This window comes from Schistocerca piceifrons, chromosome 7 (genome assembly GCF_021461385.2).
Source record: "Schistocerca piceifrons isolate TAMUIC-IGC-003096 chromosome 7, iqSchPice1.1, whole genome shotgun sequence".
Classification (NCBI taxonomy): Eukaryota; Metazoa; Arthropoda; class Insecta; order Orthoptera; family Acrididae; genus Schistocerca; species Schistocerca piceifrons.
The window spans coordinates 36,459,465-36,485,853 of NC_060144.1; the positions used below are offsets into that span (position 1 = coordinate 36,459,465).

The 26,389-nt window shown below is 40.4% G+C and overlaps 1 protein-coding gene across 3 annotated transcripts in view; it reads left to right on the plus strand.

The window, feature by feature from the left end:
* LOC124804613 (tyrosine-protein kinase CSK) overlaps positions 1 to 26,389 on the plus strand; it is a 298,897-nt gene that overhangs the window by 173,215 nt on the left and 99,293 nt on the right. For all 3 annotated transcript variants that reach the window (XR_007017354.1, XM_047264813.1, XM_047264811.1), the window contains exon 7: positions 5,791 to 5,986. Coding sequence is in view for 2 of the 3 variants with exons in the window: in XM_047264813.1 (XP_047120769.1) it covers positions 5,791 to 5,986 (196 nt within the window). In the remaining variant the exon portion in view is untranslated. The remainder of the gene's footprint in view (positions 1 to 5,790; positions 5,987 to 26,389) is intronic.

The window sequence follows — 26,389 nt, forward strand, 5'->3', positions numbered from 1 at the left end:
TAAATTGTTATTCTAGGATTGATGTGAGAAAGAGAGACTTCAAAAAATGAGTTTATTTCCCCAATTGACATTACAAGCTTATTAGAAGGCAGCTCAGTAAATTTCTCTATACTGTGTAAAACGTAAATTTGAAAGAAAGCTCAGGTGCTACAGTTTCACTTCATGCCCTCTATCACTGCTGCTATTCTTTACGATCTACAGAGTGATGTGTGTGTGATGTGAAGTATATACATGAGCAGTGTATGTAGTTGTTGTAACTGTATCCTGTCAGATTTGAACATGACAGTCTTTAAAATATGCTATCGCAAAACCCTTGTTCTATGTCCATGTAACATCTCTGTCATAGCACATCATATGCACGAAAAGTATAGTTGCAGTACTTTTACAAAATGCTTTCACCTGCACTCCTGTCACTGAACAGCCACACCACGTCTCCACACATACAGTAGGTGAGATCATTTTACGTGTGTTAGTATGGTGTGGTGGCTGCGCTGACTATTGGGTGGCTTAAAAAGTCACTAGCCAATAAGAGTTCACTAGCTGCAAATGGGCAACTCAAGAGTTTGAATTTAAAACGTTAGCGATTGATATTGTTGCTGAATACAGTATATTGGAAATACAAGCAAAAAGACGAGCCTGAGTTATAAGCGGCACAAGAAAAGGTGGTGGCTGGGCCCCTTCATCACGTATTGGCTCGGTCTGGAACACTTCACGTCGAATGTCGTGTTTTTGCATTACCGCTGAAGCCTAGCAATAGTTGTGCCACAATTGTGCAGTGAAGCTAAATGTTGCAAGTTGTGTTGACTGCACTGATCGTGGATTACATCAGCATTTCCTCTTTCACATCTCCCCTCTCTACAACGGCCTAAAATATTCCCTTAACTCCACCAACACCCATGGTGCAAACCATCTGTCTCTTGTGCCTCTTGTAACTTGTTCAGTCACATCAAATGTCAATAGGAAGAAAATGGGATGAAGTCAAGTGAGACGTCGAGTAAGAACTTAGAACTGAGGTAAACCTTACTAGGAAGAAATGTAAAATTGGTAAATTTTTAGCATTAATCTTATGGGTTAGTCACAGGGGCTACAAATTTATCGTGTAGAATCACGAAAAACATAAAATCTGAGAATGTAAAATCAAAGTTCCACTGTAAACACTGCTAAGAAAACATTAACAGTTGCAAATTTAAAAATGTGCATATATGTAACGAAGAGAAGATGTTTATGAGACAGTGAATGCTTCGGGATTGTTGGATACATATGTCACCTTGACAGGTTCTGGGAAAAACTTTCACTCTTTTCAGGAACATTTTATGGGTACTGTTGATATTAATGAAGTTACAATTGAGTCACTTATTTACATTGTTCATGGATACACTATCAATTTAGACATGATAGTTGGGAACGATCTTCTTGACCACAAAAGAATTACTTTTAGGAAGCTGGAAGTGGAGGCCCATCTCGTGGCAGACAAACAACAATTAGATATTGGAAGTAAAGGGACAAGGTTTAGTGATTACGAATCTCCCAACAAATATAAATTCCACCGATGTAAGAACGAAAATTTCTGTGAAAGAAAAACAGTCAACATAGAGCAGACCCAGAAGACTGTCTCCAAAAAAGAAATAAACTGTCAATAACTTAACCAGATATGGCACGATCAAGGAATTATAGAATAAAGTTCATTGAAATATGGCTCGAAAATTAATTTTTGTATGATAACCAGTTCTTGAAGATAACTGGTGAGTTTCATGGGCAGTTCATACAGTATGGGCTCTCTTGAAGAGAAAATCTATTGCAGCAATACAAAATGTTGGAGGACTAGCCTTCTCAATTTTACTGATGAATCATCAGGAATAATTTTCAAACTGTACAGCCAAAATTACAAAGCTGAACTACACACACATATGCAAGCACTGAAATTGTTGGAGCTGTGTTATTACTAAAATCTCCGGGTGATAAGTTACATCAAGTCTCTTACATGAATGAAGTAGTGAAGAAATAACACCTGAAGAAGAATACCTTAATAGCTTCACCTGATCACAGAAGAAGACTTTCAAATATAAAATTTTGATCTTGTGGGAATGAGCACAAATTGGACCAAAATTAAAGCTGAAAGTCCGGGATCTAAGTTCTACCAAGTATGAAATTCAAAACAAACAACATGTATGATGTTTACTGACAAAGAGATAACCACAAAGGTCCCAGGGCTACAGCTATTACAACAAATTTATGCAACCCTGTCCAAGTAAGAACATCCGATATGGATAATTGTCAGGTTGGCTGAAGGAGGGATTTGGTCGGGGACTTAAAAGGTTTTCTTGCTGATGAGACAAATGAGGCACCAAAGAAGTCGAATAATGCAGACTAGTTTCTTATGTTTACAGAGGAACTATGTTTAGATGCAAGTTGGTTTGTACTGTTCTTTTGTTTTGTATATCATCAGAATTTGTAACTGTGGTAATAATAGACAGTTTGTGTGAAAGTCTGTTACATTTTCACACATAAGAAATAAACGAGATAAATGATGTAATGAAGTATTTGCAAGAATATTTTGCCTGTAATGAAGTATTTGCAAGGATATTTTGCCTGAGTGAACTTTTGTAAAATAATACGGGCATTATGATTAGAATTTTATTGTAAGCACAAGTCTTTTTTTTAGAGTGCCAACTTTGTCACTGTTATTGCTTAAGTAGCTCACCCTTCTCTCTGCCACGAAATTTGTGTTGAAGAATCACTTGACACAACTTCCAGATTGATGGACTGCTTTTTTTTATCCCACTGGAAACAGTAGCAAAAACTAAAATTTACCAGTATATGACTCAATAACAGCCCAGTAAAGAGGACAAGACTATTAGAAAGACAACAATGCCAAGCGAATCTAAACTTAAGCAAAAATGGAAGGCATTTCTTATTTCTCACAGTACCTATTCATATGCATCATATGAAGTAGCCAAAAATCAGAAAATAGACAATCCAGAATGGAATAATGAAATATGACAAAAAGGACAGATCACTACTTACCATTTAGTGGAGATATAGAGTTGCAGACATGTACAACAAAAAGACTGTTAAACAAATAAGCTTTCAGCCGAAAGGCTTACACACACACACACACACACACACACACACACACACCACTGTCTCTGGACACCATGGCAAGTCGTGTGTGTGTGTGTGTGTGTGTGTGTGTGTGTGTGTGTGTGTGTGTGTGTGTGTGTGTGTGTGTGTCTCACATCTCCACTATATGGTGAGTAGCAATCTACTGTCTTTTTATAATTCCTTTCCTGTTGAGCTTGGATACATGCAAAGGAAATCGTTAAACTTGCATCGCATCAACAGTGACAAATCTATTCCTCAGATCTAACCAAACCGTGACCCACTTTCTGAAATTTATGCCAGCCGCTTTTTTAATAATTTGAGTATTGTGCCATCTTCATTTCATCCCTATGGATATTTGACAGTTGATGGAGGTGAATAAAGTTATGTGTGTACTTGAAAAGCAAGCCAAATAAGTGTGGAATAACGCTGTTTTTTGTGTTACAATGCTTATTCGGGTTGTAAATAGGATGGATGAGTATTCAAGGAAACAGGCATGGGAACCACGCATTATGTTATTTTTGAATAGACTACTACAAATCTTTTTTGACATAAATTGCTACTACTTTCACTTATTGCATTTTAATATTTTAACAATATGAAGACAGGAAATACCAGCTTGAACAACAAGTCTTCCAACAATGGAAACTTCAGCTAGAAATATCAACAATATAGGGAAAGATAGATTGCTGCATACCATAAAGAAGACACTTTATGTTGCAGACAGTCACAGGGCACCAAACAAAGAGGGCGGGAGACAAGAATAGGGAGGAGATGAGAGGACAGAGGGGGTGGAAATGGTTTGGTGGAGAGCGTGGAATCAGTATGCTCCATAGCCCGAGGCTGGGGTAATTATGGGAGCAGAGACTGTGTTTTAAGGATAGATCCCATCTACGCAGTTCAGAAAAACTGGTGATGTAGGGGAGGATCCAGGTGGCTCAGGTGGTGAAGCAGCCTTTGAAATCAAGCATGTTATGTTCAGCTACATGCTTTGCCACCAGGCGGTGTACTTTACTCTTGGCCACAGTTTGGCAGTGGCCATTCATATGATGGACAGATGGTTTTTAGTCATACCAATACAAAAATCTGCGCAATAATTGGAACAAAGCTGGTAAATGACATGGCTGCTTTCACAGGTGGCCTGATCCCTGACTGGATAGGATAAACCTCTGACAGGACTTCCTATTCCAGCTCTGCTGCAATCATTGCACAGCTTTCTATATTGGTATGACTACCAAACAAATGTCCACCAGGATGAACGGCCACTGCCAAACTGTGGCCAAGAGCAAAGTAGACCACCTGGTGGCAAATCTGAACATAACAAGCTTGATTTCATGTCCGCATCACTACCCAAGTCATCTGGATCCTACCCTCCACCATCAACTTTTCTGAACTGTACAGTTGGGAGTTATCATTACAACATATTCTCTGCTCCCATAACTATCCTGGCCTCAATCTACAGTAACATACTGTTACCACACCCTACACCCAACAGTTTCCACCCCTCTCTGTCCTATTGTCTCCTCCCCATTCTCGTCTCCCACCCTCTGCCATCGTATCCACCCATCTTTCCCCAGTCTTCACCTTTATCACTCTATTTTCCCCCCTCGTCCGTGCTCCACAACCTCCTGACGCTCACATTCTAGTCCCTATACACTCTGCCAGGCAATGTTTGTCTGTCTCCCTACCCATGCACTATTATTCCTTTCCCTTCTCTGTCCTCTCCACAGTACTGCTTGCTTCCTGTGTGATAGTTGCATTCTGGCCCGAGATGCAGGAGCTGGTGGTCATGTGTGCATGAGGTATGCTTGCTTGTGTGTTTCTCTTTTGCTGATAAAGACTGTGGTGCTGATAAAGACTGTGGTCAAAAGCTTTATGTAAATGTCTTTCAATTGTGCTTGCCTGCTAGTTACAGTGTCTTCTTTATGATAAGTAGCAATCTGTCTTTTCCTACATTGTTGTAGATAAGATTTTCCATTATTTATGGTTGTCAAATGTAGACTTAAGAAGGGTCAGAGGATTTTTGTGAGAAGGGAATATCTCATCACCTTGAAATGGATGTATACAAAGCATGTTTGGATGCTTCCAACACACCATACAGCTTCATCAATGGAAGTAGCTTTTCATTTGTAAGAGGCAGCTGTGACTGAAATGAATCCAGATGTTATGTTGGATTATAATATTCATTAAGTAGGGACTGATAATACAATATTTGATGGTTTTATGGAAATTGTCTCAAATGGTTAGTTATGTCATTTTATGCTCTTGACATCCTTTCTTTCCATCTTGAATTAGAGTATTGTTTTACCACAACTGAAATGAAATTCAAGTAATTTGAAAGCCCACCAAAACACTCCATTCCAGTAATGTGATGCCTCGGGCATCACTGGCTAGCTCACTGCTCCTACAATCATAATGCTAATTCACAATGACATCTTGTTTTGGAATTTACGTTTCAGAAAATGGGTTACAAATGGTGTGTCATACCATACTGTACAAATAGATCTATAAAAACCCGTGAAAAGTTGTTTTTGGGTGTTCCAAAGAATGAGAAAATGTTTTGCACTGTGAGGAGCAGTAGTTCCCAGTTGCAACTGTGCTTTATATTAAAGCTGCATGTACATTATTATTTACATTCATGTTGTAAGTAGCATTTAATATCAATTTCTCTGTACTTTTCTCTCTTACTAGTGACACATGTTCGGGTATGGAATATCTGGAGTCACGAAAAGTTGTTCATCGAGATTTGGCTGCTCGCAATGTCCTCATCTCAGAAGATGGCTTTGCAAAAGTGTCAGATTTTGGCTTGGCACGTGATGAAAACTTCACATTAGAAGGGGGAAAGTTGCCTATCAAGTGGACAGCTCCTGAAGCACTTCGGCATGCTGTGAGTACATTTTTGAGACATTTGATTGTTATTCACACCACAATTCTGCACAGCAAAATACGTTATTACTGTGATTTGCCTTTTACTTTGATTATCATACGAAATGTCAAAGAAGAAAGTAAATTAGATTTAAGGATGTGAAATTATGCCAGTGGCATAATGAATCTAATGCTTTATGAAGCAGCATTGTGGTTAAGCCATTGGTCTCTTATTCAGTGTAAGCTGTGTTTAAATTCATGCCCAGCCATTCAGATTTACTGTTCCTGCCATTTTTTCTGTCACTGCCATGATTGTTTGCCTAAAGAGGCTGCAGCAGGTCTCCTGTTCAGTTAAATCCAACTGAAAATTTCTGCTCAGTCTTAAGTGACTAAAATTTCAATAAGAGATTAAACACTAAACTTCATTGCCTGTGACCTTAAATTATTTCTTTGTAGCAACATGATAAAGATAACAAATTCATGTTGTCTGGGTATGGCTGCAAACCCACCATCGTCACGATTGCATAGATATCGCTTCGACGTTTGACAAGTACGGGAGAAAGAAATACAGTAGAAGAAGAATGAGTAGCTTTGAGAGATGAAATAGTGAAGGCAGCAGACGATAAAGTAGGTAAAAAGATGAGGGCTAGTAGAAATCTTTGGGTAACAGAAGAGATATTGAATTTAATTGTTGAAAGGAAAGAATATAAAAATGTAGTAAATGAAGCAGGTGAAAAGGAATACAAACGTCTCAGAAATGAGATTGACAGGAAGTGTAAAATGGCTAAGCAGGGATGGCTAGAGGACAAGTGCAAGGATGTAGAGAGGCATATATCACTAGGGGTAAGAAAGATACTGCCTACTGGAAAATTAAAAAGATCTTTGGAGAAAAGAGAGCTGCCTGTATGAATATCGAGATCTCATGTGGGAATCCAGTCATAAGCAAAGAAAGGAAAGCAAAAAGATGGAAGGAGTATATGGAGGGTCTATTTAAGGGCGATGTACTTCAGGGCAATATTATGGAAATGGAAGAGGACATAGATGAAGATGAAATGAGAGATACGACACTGCGTGAAGAATTTGACAGAGCATTGAAAGATTTATTTTATTTACTTTATTTACACGTCAAGTTCTGTAAGACCAAATTGAGGAGCAAACCTCCAAGGTCATGGAACCTGTCAGTACATGAAATTACAACATAAAAGTAATAAAAGATAAAAATAAATGTTTATGAGCCCAAAAAACTCAGTCCATAAGATTAAGTAAAGGCAATCAACAATACAATAAGAATCAGCTTAATTGTTTAAGGAACTACTTGACAGAATAGAAGGATTGACCCATAAGGAAACTCTTCAGTTTTGATTTGAAAGCGCATGGATTACTGCTAAGATATTTGAATTCGAGTGGTAGCTTATTGAAAATGGATGCAGCAGTATACTGCACACCTTTCCGCACAAGAGTTAAGGAAGTCCGATCCAAATGCAGGTTTGACTTCTGCTGAGTGTTAACTGGGTGAAAGCTGCTTATTAGCTAATATTGTTAACAAGAAACGGCAGTAAGGAATATATATAAAAACAAAGATATGATTTTTGTGTGTGCGTGTGTGTGTGTGTGTGCGTGTGCGTGTGCGTGTGCGTGTGCGTGTGCGTGTATACCTGTCCCTATTTTCCCCCTAAGGTAAGTCTTTCTGCTCCCAGGATTGGAATGACTCCTTACCCTCTCCCTTAAAACCCACATCCTTTCGTCTTTCCCTCTCCTTCCCTCTTTTCTGATGAAGCAACCGTGGGTTGCGAAAACTTGAATTTTGTGTGTGTGTTTGTGTTTGTTTGTGTGTCTATCAACATACCAACGCTTTCGTTTGGTAAGTTATCATCTTTGTTTTTAGATATATTTTTCCCACATGGAATGTTTCCCTCTATTATATTCATATCATCAATTTGAACCCAACAATTACGTTTGTTATTGTCACTGTTGCATTTTGAAATCTTTCCTGTCATCTTACTTTCTCTTTCTGTTTTTGCAAGTAGTTTTACTTTGTATTCACCTTCTCCTTTTTACCATAATCTACCATACAATTTTATCCTGCCTATATATACTCAATAACACATAACCCACTTCCAAACCATAACCAAAAAAATTTTTTTTTCCGCTTTCAACACTACCACTGCTATAAAATCCACCATTCCCAGTTCACAAACAATTCCTTTCACCTATTAAACAACCATTTCGGCTAGTTCTAACAACATTCGCTTTATTTCCATTTCCGTTTGTCCCACATCACTGATCATTTTTAGCCGCTTCCCACAGGTTTTTATGTCATTATTTCTTTGTCAGACAATTGTTAGCCTCATTTTCATAATCTGCCACCACAAAACCATGCCTTTTAATACATTTACACGCAGTTTTTTCGAAATTTTCCCAAATTTCTCCACCCTTTAACGTGTTTTGGCGACAACACAACCACCTAACCTTTGTGCACGTCTTTGGTTACCAACCCAAATTCACCACAGGATCAACATAGCTCAGCTTTAACCAACACTTTTTCGACTTTTTTTCACACCAGATCTCCAGTTCCTTTCTAGTTCACCTTTATCTCTCCCCATATATTTTTATTTTTATTTTAATTTTCATTTTAGCCTCATGTTACACTTTCCACCTTCTAATATCATGTCACACTCACAACATCCCCACAACGACCCCATTAAGTTTTATTTACATTCCTTCCGCAAACATGCCTTCACCCTAGCCAGATTATGCTTCCATATTTTATTTACTCAGGCTTTTCTGACATTTGGGATTACCCCCAAAGGCCTCACACTGAAAGTTCCCATCTCTGGCTGTAATCTTTCTTTCCATCAGTCCCTATACCAGTTCCAAACTGAACAATCCATAGCCCTCACCCACCTAATCCTTCACCTACACATCAACTCAGCCAATGAAAACACCCGCCAACTCCTATCCTTAATGAAAGTCTTCAATCTTTCCTCTCCCACATCCACACCGGCTGTTCAGAGCATCCTCCTACAGGCCAACCGCAAATTAGAACATCATGCCACCCTCCACCTCAAAAAACTATCCAAGTTCCTGGTTTCCCACCTCCGGAAAGGCAACTCACACACCCTCCACAACCTTTCCAGCAAGCCTCAATCTCCTCTCATTGCACACAGACCCAGTCTCTCCCATCAACTCAATCTCCCACTTCCAGCTCCACTCCCCCCAAAACCTCAAAATTGTAATCAACACAATCTGGAACCACCACCCTAATTCAGTAGTTAACCTTTCCTCCAAACCTCTCTCCCAATCCGAAACCTCTGTCCTATCCAAAGGCCTCACCTTCAGCCCTACTCCCAAATTCAACCAAACAGACCTCGTCAAAGATTTACTGTCTTACACTCGTACTCTCTGCTGGAAATATCACTTTGCAACAAAGAAAAATAACCCTGATCCTACTCCTAATGATCCAACTCCCCTAGGCACTATCCAAATTGAACCCTGCCTGGAACACTTCCGTCCTCCGTCACAGTGGAACCCACCTCCTCTTCCTCAAAATCACCCTCTCCAAACCTTCCAGGAATTTCTCACTTCCAACCGTGCTTCTCAATCCTTCTTGAAAAATCTTAATCCTACTCCCAACATCACCACTGCTGAAGCCCAGGCTATCCATGATCTGAAGGCTGACCGATCCATCATCATTCTTCCAGCGGACAAGGGTTCCACGACCGTGGTACTGGATCATCGGGAGTATGTGGCTGAGGGACTGCGTCAGGTTTCAGACAACACTACATACAAAGTTTGCCAAGGCAATCCCATTCCTGATGTCCAGGTGGAGCTTCAAGGAATCCTCAGAACCTACAAAACCTTTCACCTGACTCCATCAACCTCCTGACCCCACCGACACCCCGCACCCTTACCTTCTACCTACTTCCTAAAATTCACAAATCCAATCATCCCGGCCGCCCCATTGTAGCTGGTTACCAAGCCCCCACAGAACATATCTCTGCCTACATAGATCAACACCTTCAACCCATTACATGCAGTCTCCCATCCTTCATCAAAGACACCAACCACTTTCTCGAACGCCTGGAATCCTTACCCAATCTGTTACCCCGGAAACCATCCTTGTAACCATTGATGCCACTTCCTTATACACAAATATTCTGCACGTCTAGGGCCTCGCTGCGATGGAGCACTTCCTTTCACGCCGATCACCTGCCACCCTACCTAAAACCTCTTTCCTCATTACTTTAGCCAGCTTCATCCTGACTCACAACTTCTTCACTTTCAAAGGCCAGACATACCAACAACTAAAGGGAACAGCCATGGGTACCAGGACGGCCCCCTTGAATGCCAACCTATTTATGGGTCGCTTAGAGGAAGCCTTCTTGGTTACCCAGGCCTGCCAACCCAAAGTTTGTTACAGATTTATTGATACCATCTTCATGATCTGGACTCACAGTGAAGAACAACTCCAGAATTTCCTCTCCAACCTCAACTCCTTTGGTTCCATCAGATTCACCTGGTCCTACTCCAAATCCCATGCCACTTCCTTGACGTTGACCTCCACCTGTCCAATGGTCAGCTTCACACGTCCGTCCACATCAAACCCACCAACAAGCAACAGTACCTCCATTATGACAGCTGCCACCCATTCCACATCAAACGGTCCCTTCCCTACAGCCTAGGTCTTCGTGGCAAACGAATCTGCTCCAGTCCTGAATCCCTGAACCATTACACCAACAACCTGAAAACAGCTTTCGCATCCCACGACTACCCTCCCGACCTGGTACAGAAGCAAATAACCAGAGCCACTTCATCTCCTCAAACCCAGAACCTCCCACAGAACCACCCCAAAAGTGCCACACTTGTGACAGGATACTTTCCGGGACTGGATCAGACTCTGAATGTGGCTCTTCAGCAGGGATACGACTTCCTCAAAGAATGTTGGCCACTTAAAGTACTTTCTGCTGTAAGGCACACCGTTAACTGAAATACCTGCTGTCCTTGACGTCTCAAACCCATGTTTTGGCGCAGTGGTTAGCACACTGGACTCACATCCGGGAGGACGACGGTTCAATCCCGTCTCCGGCCATCCTGATTTAGGTTTTCCGTGATTTCCCTAAACCGCTTCTGGCAAATCCCGGGATGGTTACTTTGAAAGGGCACGGCCGATTTCCTTCCCCATCCTTCCCTCACCCGAGCTTGCGCTCCGTCTCTAATGACCTCGTTGTCGACGGGACGTTAAACACTAACCACCACCACCATCAAACCCATGTTCTATCGTTTCCTCCAAATCATTATCTTTCGAGTAGGTTGTGTAGTTTCGTTTTTTTGGCATTTGGCCTGCTTTCTGTAGCACTAGGTATGATATTTTCTCTGTTTTTTACAATTGAATTCAGCATTGATACTAGAATTAGCAGCTCGCGTAAAAGTGTTACTTGTATTCCATGGAAGAAATCCACTTTCTCCAGTATCTGGACCTTCTCTTCCATAGTAAAAGATTTTCATTCTTTTCTCTCCATTGATCAGAAAGAGTCGATAACAAAACAATAAAGATACCATGCCACATAAGGATTGAAAAGAAAACAATCCAGGAAAATAAAGTAGATCATGGCAAATGACTAGACCTCTCAACTCAAATACAATAACAATAACAAAAAGAACAATTAAAGCTTAACAAATAAACTAATAATTCTCCAATAAAAACTGCAGCACTTCAACAACAAAAACAATAATCACGAATTAAGAAACTTCACTCACAAAAAGTGCTACAGATTTGCTCGACTATTAGTTCACGCTATAATGTCACCTAAGATCAGTGCACAGGATGTGGCATGTTTATGATACCTCCAAACCATAAACCAAGAGCTTCAATTAAAACGTATGCCACGTGAGCTTCATTTTTAATATGTATACAAAGTTTATAATAAAAATGAGTTTCACTGTCTACCAATGATTTACAGTACTGGTAGTAGTGTTCAATGTATGTTGAAGTTGATAACAGCATTCAAAAATAATGTTTGATTAAATTCGCTTGTCAAGTATTTGTTCGATATTTGCACTCGGAGGCCTATCCTTTCCCAATCTTTGTGAATTGTACGCAGTTCGAATTACGTGTTTTAAAGAGAACACTCATACAGGGCCTGTACGAAAATTGAAAGATTCCTTGTACTTGATGTTTTCAAATTGAGCTACTAGGCATGGTGTATATGGTGGGAAATACAAAATTTCAGAAACATAAAATCAAGGTTTTCAATACGTTGTGAACATACAGAATTTGATCAGATCAGAAAAGAATGCATAGGCAGAAGCAAAATGTAAAATGTGGGAACGTAAAAGCCAGGTAATACTGTGTGTCTACCTGTTCCTGAGAAAAATGGTCTTAATAGCTAGACGAACCGAGTGTCAAATAAGAAATGACAAACAATAAATAATAATAATAATAATAGGCCCGGGAAAAGAATAGGCCTCTGGTATGTTCTGCCAGTCGTAAAAGGCGACGAAAAGAACAAACCACTAATAGGGCTAACCCCCCTTTTAGTGTGATTGGTTGGTTCAGGACAGAACTAAAGAAGCCTCGGACAAGCGCCATCATGGTCGGGAACGACGCTTGAACCCTATGCCCGCCCACAATGGTAACGACACTGCTAGCCAACTGAAAAATGATTCAAATCCAAATACAGGTGTTTTGCAGGATATGCTTCCTGCAACCACCCTAGAAGGAAAACAAAGACAGAGGATGAGATGGTCAGATGAATTTAATCGACACCTCATGTTCTGTTATTACCAAGCAACAAACCTAGGAACCAACACAACTGGATACAGATCACATGTATCCACAACATTTATTACCAGATACCCAGAATTAAAATTTTTAACAGAAAAACGACTAGCTGATCAGATCCGTGTAATAATCAAAAATAACAGGATACCCCAGTCAGAATTAGAAAACATCAAACAACAAGTACAACAAATACTGGAACAAAATAATGTGCAATCAGAAGAAGAAGAAAATACAGTAATGGACTCAAACATCCCAGAGCAAACAAACAAAGAACAACACACATCAATTAAACAGTCAGAGGAAAGCGAAATCTTAAGACAGTCACCAGAACAAGCACAAATAGAACACGAAGTGACACACATGTTAGATATAGAAGAAAAATTTCAGCTGACATATATAGAATACAAAGACACAAATACAGACATTAGATCATTCTTGCATAGACCGCCAAATAACCCACAAGTTGAAACAACAATAAAAACTATCAACACAATCATACACGACAAAATAAATGAAAATACAACTATGGAAGAGTTACAACTACTGGTTCATATAGGAGCACTCACTACACTGAATATACACACTAGGCAGAGATCAGAACCACCCAACACACAGAAGAAACCCACAAAACCAGCATGACAACACAGGCTACAGATCAGAATAGAAAAACTGAGAAAAGACATCGGACAGCTAACACAATTTATAAGAAATGAAATGTCAGAAAAAAAATGAAAAAGGTTAGGTAAAATCTCACAACAAGAAGTGATAGAGCAATTAGATGAAAAGAAGCAGAAATTACACGCATTGGCCAAACGACTTACAAGATACAAAAAAGTGAAAATAGAAGGAAACAAAACCAGACATTCAACACAAACCAAAAGAAATTTTACCAGACAATAGATAACACACACATTAAAATAGACAATCCACCAAACATAACAGACATGGAACACTTCTGGAGCAACATGTGGTCTAACCCGGTACAACATAACAGGCATGCACGATGGATACAAGCAGAAACAGATACGTACAAGATGATACCACAAATGCCTGAAGTGATAATTTTGCAACATGAAGTCACCCAAGCAATTAATTCTACTCACAGTTGGAAAGCCCCTGGAAAAGATAAAATAACAAATTTCTGCCTAAAGAAATTCACCTCAACACATTCACATCTAACTAAATTATTTAACAGTTACATTGCAGACCCATACACATTCCCTGATACACTTACACATGGAATAACTTATCTGAAACCTAAAGATCAAGCAGACACAGCAAACCCAGCTAAATATCGCCCCATAACATGCCTACCAACAATATACAAAATATTAACTTCAGTCATTACACAGAAATTAATGACACATACAACAAAGAACAAAATTATAAATGAAGAACAAAAAGGCTGTTGCAAAGGAGCACGAGGATGTAAAGAGCAACTGATAATAGATGCAGAGGTGACATATCAAGCTAAAACTAAACAAAGGTCGCTACACTATGCATACATTGATTACCGAAAAGCTTTTGATAGTGTACCCCACTCATGGTTACTACAAATATTGGAAATATACAAAGTAGATCCTAAATTGATGCAGTTCCTAAACATAGTAATGAAAAATTGGAAAACCACAATTAATATCCAAACAAATTCAAATAATATCACATCACAGCCAATACAGATTAAGCGTGGAATATACCAAGGAGACTCATCAAGTCCTTTCTGGTTCTGCCTTACTCTGAACCCACTATCCAACATGCTAAATAATACAAATTATGGATACAGTATTACTGGAACATACCCACACAAAATCACACATCTGCTATACATGGATGATCTAAAACTACTGGCAGCAACAAATCAACAACTCAACCAATTACTAAAGATAACAGAAGTATTCAGCAATGATATAAATATGGCTTTTGGAACAAACAAATGTAAGAAAAATAGCATAGTCAAGGGAAAACACACTAAACAAGATGATTACATATTGGATAACCACAGCAACTGCATAGAAGCGATGGAAAAATCAGATGGCTATAAATATCTAGGATATAGACAAAAAATAGGAATAGATAATACAAATATTAAAGAAGAACTAAAAGAAAAATATAGACAAAGACTAACAAAAATACTGAAAACAGAATTGACAGCAAGAAACAAGACAAAAGCTATAAATACTTATGCTATACCAATATTGACCTACTCATTTGGAGTAGTGAAATGGAGTAACACAGACCTAGAAGCACTCAATACACTTACACGATCACAATGCCACAAATATAGAATACATCACATACATTCAGCAACTGAAAGATTCACATTAAGCAGAAAGGAAGGACGAAGGGGATTTATCGACATAAAAAACCTACATTATGGACAGGTAGACAATTTAAGAAAATTCTTTATAGAACGAGCAGAAACTAGCAAAATACACAAAGCAATCACTCATATACATACATTGGCTACACCACTGCAATTTCATAAACACTTCTACAACCCTTTAGATCACATAACATCAACAGATACGAAGAAAGTAAATTGGAAAAAGAAAACACTACATGGCAAGCACCCGTATCATCTAACACAGCCACACATCGATCAAGACGCATCCAACACATGGCTAAGAAAAGACAATATATACAGTGAGACAGAAGGATTCATGATTGCAATACAGGATCAAACAATAAACACCAGATACTACAGCAAGCATATTATTAAAGATCCCAATACCACAACAGATAAATGCAGACTTTGCAAACAACAAATAGAAATAGTAGATCACATCACAAGCGGATGTACAATACTAGCAAATACAGAATACCCCAGAAGATATGACAATGTAGCAAAAATAATACATCAACAGCTTGCCTTACAACATAAACTTATAAAACAACATGTTCCCACATACAAGTATACACCACAAAATGTACTGGAGAACGATGAATACAAATTATACTGGAACAGAACCATTATAACAGATAAAACAACACCACATAACAAACCTGACATCATACTCGCCAATAAAAATAAGAAATTAACTCAACTAATCGAAATATCCATACCCAATACAACAAATATACAAAAGAAAACTGGAGAAAAAATTGAAAAATACATCCAACTGGCTGAGGAAGTCAAGGACATGTGGCATCAGGATAAAGTTGACATTATACCAATTATACTATCAACTACAGGAGTCATACCACACAATATCCACCACTACATCAATGCAATACAGCTACATCCAAACTTATATATACAACTACAGAAATCTGCAATTATTGACACTTGTTCAATTACCCGAAAGTTCCTAAATGCAATGTAACATATACCGTACAGTTAAAAGGAAGTCACGCTTGATCAAGGTCCGCGTCACCTTCCATTTTTAACCAGACATAACGCCTGAGACAAGAAAGAAATAATAATAATAAAAAAAGGGAAAAGAATAGCCCTCCGGTATGTTCAGCCAGTCGTAAAAGGCGACGAAAAGAACAAACCACTAATAGGGCTAACCCCCTTTTTAGTGTGATTAGTTGGTTCAGGACAGAACTAATGAAGCCTCGGACAAGCGCTGTCATGGTCGGGGACGACACTTGAACCCTATGCTCGTCTACAATGGTAATGAAACTGTTAGCCACACGGAAAATGATAGAAATCCAAGTAGAGGTGTTTCGCAGGATATGCTTCCTGCAACCACCCTAGAAGGAAAACAAAGACAGAGGATGAGATGGTCATATGAAGTTAACCGACACCTCATGTTCTGTTATTACCAAGCAACAAACCTAGGAACCAACACAACTGGATACAGATCACAAGTATACACAACATTTATTACCAGATACCCAGAATTAAAATTTTTAACAGAAAAACGACTAGCTGATCAGATCCATGTAATAATAAAAAATAACAGGATACCCCAATCATAATTAGAAAACATCAAACAACAAGTACAACAAACACTGGAACAAAATAATGTGCAATCAGAAGAAGAAAATATGGTAATGGACTCAAACATCCCAGAGCAAACAAACAAAGAACAAAACGCATCAATTAAACAATCAGAGGAAAACGAAATCTTAAGACAGCCACAGAACAAGCACAAATAGAACATGAAGTGACACACATGTTAGATATAGAAGAAAAATTTCAGCTGACATATATAGAATACAAAGACAAAAATACAGACATTAGACCACTCTTGCATAGACCACCAAATAATCCACAAGTCAAAACAACAATAACAACTATCAACACAATCATACACGACAAAATGAATGAAAATACAACTATGGAAGAGTTACAACTACTGGTTTATATAGGAGCACTCACTACACTGAATATACACACTAGGCAGAGATCAGAACCACCCAACACACAGAAGAAACCCACAAAACCAGCATGACAACACAGGCTACAGATCAGAATAGAAAAACTGAGAAAAGACATCGGACAGCTAACACAATTTATAAGAAATGAAATATCAGACAAAAAACAAAAAAGGTTAGGTAAAATCTCGCAACAAGAAGTGATAGAGCAATTAGATGAAAAGAAGCAGAAATTACAAGCATTGGCCAAACGACTTAGAAGATACAAAAAGAGAAAATAGAAGGAAACAAAACCAAAAATGCAACACAAACCAAAAGAAATTCTACCAAACAATAGATAACACACACATTAAAATAGACAATCCACCAAACATAACAGACATGGAACACTTCTGGAGCAACATGTGGCCAAACCCGGTACAACATAACAGACATGCACGGTGGATACAAGCAGAAACAGACACATACAAGATGTTACCACAAATGCCTGAAGTGATAATTTTGCAACATGAAGTCACCCGAGCAATTAATTCTACGCACAATTGAAAAGCCCCTGGAAAAGATAAAATAGCAAATTTCTGGCTAAAGAAGTTCACCTCAACACATTCACATCTAACTAAATTATTTAACAGTTACATTGCAGACCCATACACAGTCCCTGATACACTTACACAGGGAACAACTTATCTGAAACCTAAAGATCAAGCAGACACAGCAAACCCAGCTAAATATCACCCCATAACATACCTACCAACACTATACAAAATATTAACTTCAGTCATTACACAGAAATTAATTACACATACAACACAGAACAAAATTATAAATGAAGAACAAAAAGGCTGTTGCAAAGGAGCACGAGGATGTAAAGAGCAACTGATAATAGATGCAGAGGTGACATATCAAGCTAAAACTAAACAAAGGTCGCTACACTGTGCATACATTGATTACCGAAAAGCTTTTGATAGTGTACCCCACTCATGGTTACTACAAATATTGGAAATATACAAAGTAGATCCTAAATTGATGCAGTTCCTAAACATAGTAATGAAAAATTGGAAAACCACAATTAATATCCAAACAAATTCAAATAATATCACATCACAGCCAATACAGATTAAGCGTGGAATATACCAAGGAGACTCATTAAGTCCTTTCTGGTTCTGCCTTACTCTGAACCCACTATCCAACATGCTAAATAATACAAATTATGGATACAGTATTACTGGAACATACCCACACAAAATCACACATCTGCTATACATGGATGATCTAAAACTACTGGCAGCAACAAATCAACAACTCAACCAATTACTAAGGATAACAGAAGTATTCAGCAATGATATAAATATGGCTTTTGGAACAGACAAATGTAAGAAAAATAGCATAGTCAAGGGAAAACACACTAAACAAGAAGATTACATATTGGATAACCACAGCGACTGCATAGAAGCGATGGAAAAATCAGATGGCTATAAATATCTAGGATACATACAAAAAATAGGAATAGATAATACAAATATTAAAGAAGAACTAAAAGAAAAATATAGACAAAGACTAACAAAAATACTGAAAACAGAATTGACAGCAAGAAACAAGACAAAAGCTATAAATACTTATGCTATACCAATATTGACCTACTCATTTGGAGTAGTGAAATGGAGTAACACAGACCTAGAAGCACTCAATACACTTACACGATCACAATGCCACAAATATAGAATACATCACATACATTCAGCAACTGAAAGATTCACATTAAGCAGAAAGGAAGGAGGAAGGGGATTTATCGACATAAAAAACCTACATTATGGACAGGTAGACAATTTAAGAAAATTCTTTATAGAACGAGCAGAAACTAGCAAAATACACAAAGCAATCACTCATATACATACATTGGCTACACCACTGCAATTTCATAAACACTTCTACAACCCTTTAGATCACATAACATCAACAGATACGAAGAAAGTAAATTGGAAAAAGAAAACACTACATGGCAAGCACCCGTATCATCTAACACAGCCACACATCGATCAAGACGCATCCAACACATGGCTAAGAAAAGGCAATATATACAGTGAGACAGAAGGATTCATGATTGCAATACAGGATCAAACAATAAACACCAGATATTACAGCAAGCATATTATTAAAGATCCCAATACCACAACAGATAAATGCAGACTTTGCAAACAACAAATAGAAATAGTAGATCACATCACAAGCGGATGTACAATACTAGCAAATACAGAATACCCCAGAAGATATGACAATGTAGCAAAAATAATACATCAACAGCTTGCCTTACAACATAAACTTATAAAACAACATGTTCCCACATACAAGTATACACCACAAAATGTACTGGAGAACGATGAATACAAATTATACTGGAACAGAACCATTATAACAGATAAAACAACACCACATAACAAACCTGACATCATACTCGCCAATAAAAATAAGAAATTAACTCAACTAATCGAAATATCCATACCCAATACAACAAATATACAAAAGAAAACTGGAGAAAAAATTGAAAAATACATCCAACTGACTGAGGAACTCAAGGACATGTGGCATCAGGATAAAGTTGACATTATACCAATTATACTATCAACTACAGGAGTCATACCACACAATATCCACCACTACATCAATGCAATACAGCTACATCCAAACTTATATATACAACTACAGAAATCTGCAATTATTGACACTTGTTCAATTACCCGAAAGTTCCTAAATGCAATGTAACATATACCGTACAGTTAAAAGGAAGTCACGCTTGATCAAGGTCCGCGTCACCTTCCATTTTTAACCAGACATAACGCCTGAGACAAGAAAGAAATAATAATAATAAAAAAAGGGAAAAGAATAGCCCTCCGGTATGTTCAGCCAGTCGTAAAAGGCGACGAAAAGAACAAACCACTAATAGGGCTAACCCCCTTTTTAGTGTGATTAGTTGGTTCAGGACAGAACTAATGAAGCCTCGGACAAGCGCTGTCATGGTCGGGGACGACACTTGAACCCTATGCTCGTCTACAATGGTAATGAAACTGTTAGCCACACGGAAAATGATAGAAATCCAAGTAGAGGTGTTTCGCAGGATATGCTTCCTGCAACCACCCTAGAAGGAAAACAAAGACAGAGGATGAGATGGTCATATGAAGTTAACCGACACCTCATGTTCTGTTATTACCAAGCAACAAACCTAGGAACCAACACAACTGGATACAGATCACAAGTATACACAACATTTATTACCAGATACCCAGAATTAAAATTTTTAACAGAAAAACGACTAGCTGATCAGATCCATGTAATAATAAAAAATAACAGGATACCCCAATCATAATTAGAAAACATCAAACAACAAGTACAACAAACACTGGAACAAAATAATGTGCAATCAGAAGAAGAAAATACGGTAATGGACTCAAACATCCCAGAGCAAACAAACAAAGAACAAAACGCATCAATTAAACAATCAGAGGAAAACGAAATCTTAAGACAGCCACAGAACAAGCACAAATAGAACACGAAGTGACACACGTGTTAGATATAGAAGAAAAATTTCAGCTGACATATATAGAATACAAAGACAAAAATACAGACATTAGACCACTCTTGCATAGACCACCAAATAATCCACAAGTCAAAACAACAATAACAACTATCAACACAATCATACACGACAAAATGAATGAAAATACAACTATGGAAGAGTTACAACTACTGGTTTATATAGGAGCACTCACTACACTGAATATACACACTAGGCAGAGATCAGAACCACCCAACACACAGAAGAAACCCACAAAACCAGCATGACAACACAGGCTACAGATCAGAATAGAAAAACTGAGAAAAGACATCGGACAGCTAACACAATTTATAAGAAATGAAATATCAGACAAAAAACAAAAAAGGTTAGGTAAAATCTCGCAACAAGAAGTGATAGAGCAATTAGATGAAAAGAAGCAGAAATTACAAGCATTGGCCAAACGACTTAGAAGATACAAAAAGAGAAAATAGAAGGAAACAAAACCAAAAATGCAACACAAACCAAAAGAAATTCTACCAAACAATAGATAACACACACATTAAAATAGACAATCCACCAAACATAACAGACATGGAACACTTCTGGAGCAACATGTGGCCAAACCCGGTACAACATAACAGACATGCACGGTGGATACAAGCAGAAACAGACACATACAAGATGTTACCACAAATGCCTGAAGTGATAATTTTGCAACATGAAGTCACCCGAGCAATTAATTCTACGCACAATTGAAAAGCCCCTGGAAAAGATAAAATAGCAAATTTCTGGCTAAAGAAGTTCACCTCAACACATTCACATCTAACTAAATTATTTAACAGTTACATTGCAGACCCATACACAGTCCCTGATACACTTACACAGGGAACAACTTATCTGAAACCTAAAGATCAAGCAGACACAGCAAACCCAGCTAAATATCACCCCATAACATACCTACCAACACTATACAAAATATTAACTTCAGTCATTACACAGAAATTAATTACACATACAACACAGAACAAAATTATAAATGAAGAACAAAAAGGCTGTTGCAAAGGAGCACGAGGATGTAAAGAGCAACTGATAATAGATGCAGAGGTGACATATCAAGCTAAAACTAAACAAAGGTCGCTACACTGTGCATACATTGATTACCGAAAAGCTTTTGATAGTGTACCCCACTCATGGTTACTACAAATATTGGAAATATACAAAGTAGATCCTAAATTGATGCAGTTCCTAAACATAGTAATGAAAAATTGGAAAACCACAATTAATATCCAAACAAATTCAAATAATATCACATCACAGCCAATACAGATTAAGCGTGGAATATACCAAGGAGACTCATTAAGTCCTTTCTGGTTCTGCCTTACTCTGAACCCACTATCCAACATGCTAAATAATACAAATTATGGATACAGTATTACTGGAACATACCCACACAAAATCACACATCTGCTATACATGGATGATCTAAAACTACTGGCAGCAACAAATCAACAACTCAACCAATTACTAAGGATAACAGAAGTATTCAGCAATGATATAAATATGGCTTTTGGAACAGACAAATGTAAGAAAAATAGCATAGTCAAGGGAAAACACACTAAACAAGAAGATTACATATTGGATAACCACAGCGACTGCATAGAAGCGATGGAAAAATCAGATGGCTATAAATATCTAGGATACATACAAAAAATAGGAATAGATAATACAAATATTAAAGAAGAACTAAAAGAAAAATATAGACAAAGACTAACAAAAATACTGAAAACAGAATTGACAGCAAGAAACAAGACAAAAGCTATAAATACTTATGCTATACCAATATTGACCTACTCATTTGGAGTAGTGAAATGGAGTAACACAGACCTAGAAGCACTCAATACACTTACACGATCACAATGCCACAAATATAGAATACATCACATACATTCAGCAACTGAAAGATTCACATTAAGCAGAAAGGAAGGAGGAAGGGGATTTATCGACATAAAAAACCTACATTATGGACAGGTAGACAATTTAAAAAATTCTTTATAGAATGAGCAGAAACTAGCAAAATACCCAAAGCAATCACTCTTATAAATACATTGGCTACAGCACTGCAATTTCCCCCCCTGCGGGTCCGGGGCAAGAATAGGCCCGAGGTATTCCTGCCTGTCGTAAGAGGTGACTAAAAGGAGTTTCAACCGTTTCGGCATTCCATGTGATGGTCCCCCTTGGGGTTTGACCTCCTTTTTTCAAAATTCTACAGAAGTACAAGCCTTTTGGGGAAGGATGCTTTACGTGGTGTATCACTGGTCCTCAGTGCACTAAGACCTTGGCACTCAGCATTGTAACGGCGTTGTAACCACACCCACTATTACTCCAATTGGGCTTAAACGCCTGATGGTTTGCACACGTTCCGCCCATAGTGCATCCCCATCTGCACCTACGATTATGATGGACTTTCCATGGCACCCGAAATGCAGCACGGTAGCCAGCCCGTTGTGGTGGGGTCGTCATGTACCCTCTAGGTTGTAGGCCCCTGACAACACAGGGATCGTACTGCCGATACCTGAGCTGCACCCTACCCAAGTCGGCCAAGGAGTAGATGCTCGTCTCCTTGGGGCATCAGGACTCCCGGCAACGGTCATCCTGCCAGGTGGCCCTTGCTGAGGTTGGGTGGCACCCGTGGGGAGAGGCCCTGGTCGGAGTTGGTGGTATCGGGGCGGACGTTTCGCAGATGAAACGTCAACATATATCAGGTCGCTGTGCGGCCGAGTCTTTTAAAAAGAAAGGTACTGTCTCTGATTCTGGTTCTCCTGCCCTTTTCCCCTTGGCCACTCCCTGGGAGGAGGGACAGGCCTGCCGGCTTGGGGCAAAGTACTTCCCCCGCTATTTAGTCTGTTCTCGGACCGATGGGGGGATGTTCGCCACCTCCAAGCCCATGTTCTTTGTCCAGCACATCAAGGACATCTTCGGGGAAATCGAGGCTCTCAGTAAAATGCGTTCGGGGTCCGTTCTTATAAAGACCGCCTCCGCCACACAGTCAGCGGCGCTCCAGGCGTGCGACTGACTAGGGGATATCCCAGTGTCCATTGTCCCGCATCTGGCACTGAATAGGACGCAGGGGGTTATTTTTCATTGGGACCTCCTGCTGCAATCTGATGAGGAGCTCAGGGCCAACCTGGAGCGCAGAGGCGTGCATTTCGTCCGGCGGGTTCAGCGCAGCCCCAAAGACCGTCGCGTCGACACCGGAGCCGTTATCCTCGCCTTCGAGGGGGACGTTCTCCCGGAGAAGGTAAAGGTGATGTGCTACCGGTGCGACGTGCGACCTTACGTCCCGCCTCCTATGCGCTGTTTTCGGTGTTTGCGCTTTGGGCACATGTCGTCACGGTGTGAGGCTGAGCCCCTTTGTGGCGATTGTGGACGTCCTCTTCGTGAGGAACATACATGCACCCCACCACCTCGGTGTGTCAATTGTCCTGGCATCCACTCGCCTAGATCTTTAGACTGCCCCGCGTATCAGAAGGAGAAGAAGATTCAATAATTAAAAACTTTGGATCGTCTCTCTTATTCTGAGGCCAGGAAGAAGTATGACCGCCTCCACCCCGTGACGTTGAAAACTTCCTTTGCCTCAGTCGTGTCCACTCCTTCCACAGTATCCTCACCCCTATCCTGTCCCCCCTCCACCTCCTCACCCCATCCGGGGTCTATGCCTCCGCCTCCCAAATCCATCCCTTCCAAATCCTCCTCCCTCGCAGCCCCTGCCCCCTCTGCCCCAGGGGCCACCCTTCCTCCTCCTCCCCCTCCGCCGCATGAGAAGCGATCCTCTTCTCAGGCGTCCATTGGGGAAACGTTCCGGACCCCGGCTTCCGAGGTCCGGCGTTCCAAAACGGACCCTGCGTGTGAGGACCTTCTTCAGGTCCAGCCCACCATCCCTGTGCCTCATTGGACTTCCAAGAAGGCCTCCAAGAAGAAATCTTTATCCCCCTCTCCACCCCGGCGCGTTTCGTCTGGCGCTCCATCCGTGAGTCGGTGCTCCCGGCCGTCCTCAGTTTCGCCGGGACGCTCTGCTGCCAGGTGCTCAGCTGGCCTCTCGTCGGCGAATGATGCTGCCCCTCCTACGCAACCTGGGAAAGCGGCCGCAGCTGGTGACGACTCGATGGAACAGGATCCGCCTCCCACCGGTTGTAGCGTTGTTCCCTCGAAACCTGGCCCTCCGCGGCCATCGAGGTGACCAGCTCTTCACCTGTTTCGTTCCCCCCTTTTTTCTGACTAGCGATGGCTTTGTTACATTGGAACATCAGAGGTATTCGATCTAATCGGGAGGAATTACAACTGCTCCTCCGCTTGCACTGTCCGCTCGTCCTTGGTCTCCAGGAAACCAAGTTGCGCTCAACTGACCGTATTGCTTTTACCGACTATACCTCGGAGCGGTCTGACCTCACCCCTGCGGACGGTATTCCAGCTCATGGTGGGGTCATGTTGCTCGTTCGGGACGATGTCTATTACCGCCCCATCCCATTGACCACCCCACTCCAAGCAATAGCTGTCTGTATTACTCTTTCTGCCTTTACTTTTTCTGTTTGTAACGTCTACACTCCATCGTCATCTGCAGTTAGCCGGGCTGACATGATGCACCTGGTTGTTCAGCTTCCTCCGCCGTTTTTATTGTTTGGCGACTTCAATGCCGATCATCCCCTTTGGGGCTCTCCTGCATCCTGTCAGAGAGGCTCACTCTTGGCGGATGTCTTCAACCATCTCAATCTTGTCTGCCTCAATACTGGCGCCCCGACTTTCCTCTTGGACTCCACTCATACCTACTCCCACTTGGACCTCTCGATCTGTTCTACCACCCTTGCCCGTCGGTTCGAGTGGTATGTCCTTTCTGACACCTATTCGAGCGACCACTTCCCCTGTGTCGTTCGTCTCCTACACCACACCCCATCCCCACGTCCTTCGAGCTGGAACATACCAAAAGCTGACTGGGGACTTTACTCTTCCCTGGCGACCTTTCCGGACCACGATTTTCTCAGTTGTGACAGTCAGGTCGAATACCTCACGGCTGTCATCATCAATGCTGCCGAATGTTCCATTCCTCGTACTACCTCTTCTTCATGTCGCGTTTCCGTCCCCTGGTGGAATGAGGCTTGTAGAGACGCTATCTGTGCTCGACGACGTGCTTTACGCACCTTTCGCCGCCATCCTACGTTTTACTCCCTCTTCTGTTGTCTGGGGTGGCCTGCGCCGGCTGTCGGGCATAAAGGCCCACTCCTCGGTACCTGGGCTGACTTCAGGTAATGAGGTCCTTGTTGATCCTGTGGATGTCTTCAACGCCTTCGGCCACTTTTTCGCGGAGGTTTCAAGCTCCGCCCAGTACCACCCTGCCTTCCTTCCCAGGAAAGAGGCAGAAGAGGCTCGGCGACCTTCCTTCCACTCGCTGAATCTGGAACATTATAATGCCCCCTTTACTATGCGGGAACTCGAACGTGCACTTGCACTGTCCCGGTCCTCTGCTCCGGGGCCAGATGCCATTCACTTTCAGATGTTGGCACACCTTTCTCCGGCAGGCAAAAGCTTCCTTCTTCGTACCTACAATCGCGTCTGGACTGAAGGTCAAGTCCCCATGTGTTCGCGTGACGCCGTCGTTGTTCCTATACCCAAACCCGGGAAGGATAGACACCTTCCTTCTAGTTACCGCCACATTTCTCTTACAAGCTGTGTCTGTAAGGTGATGGAGCACATGGTTAACGCTCGGTTAGTTTGGATTC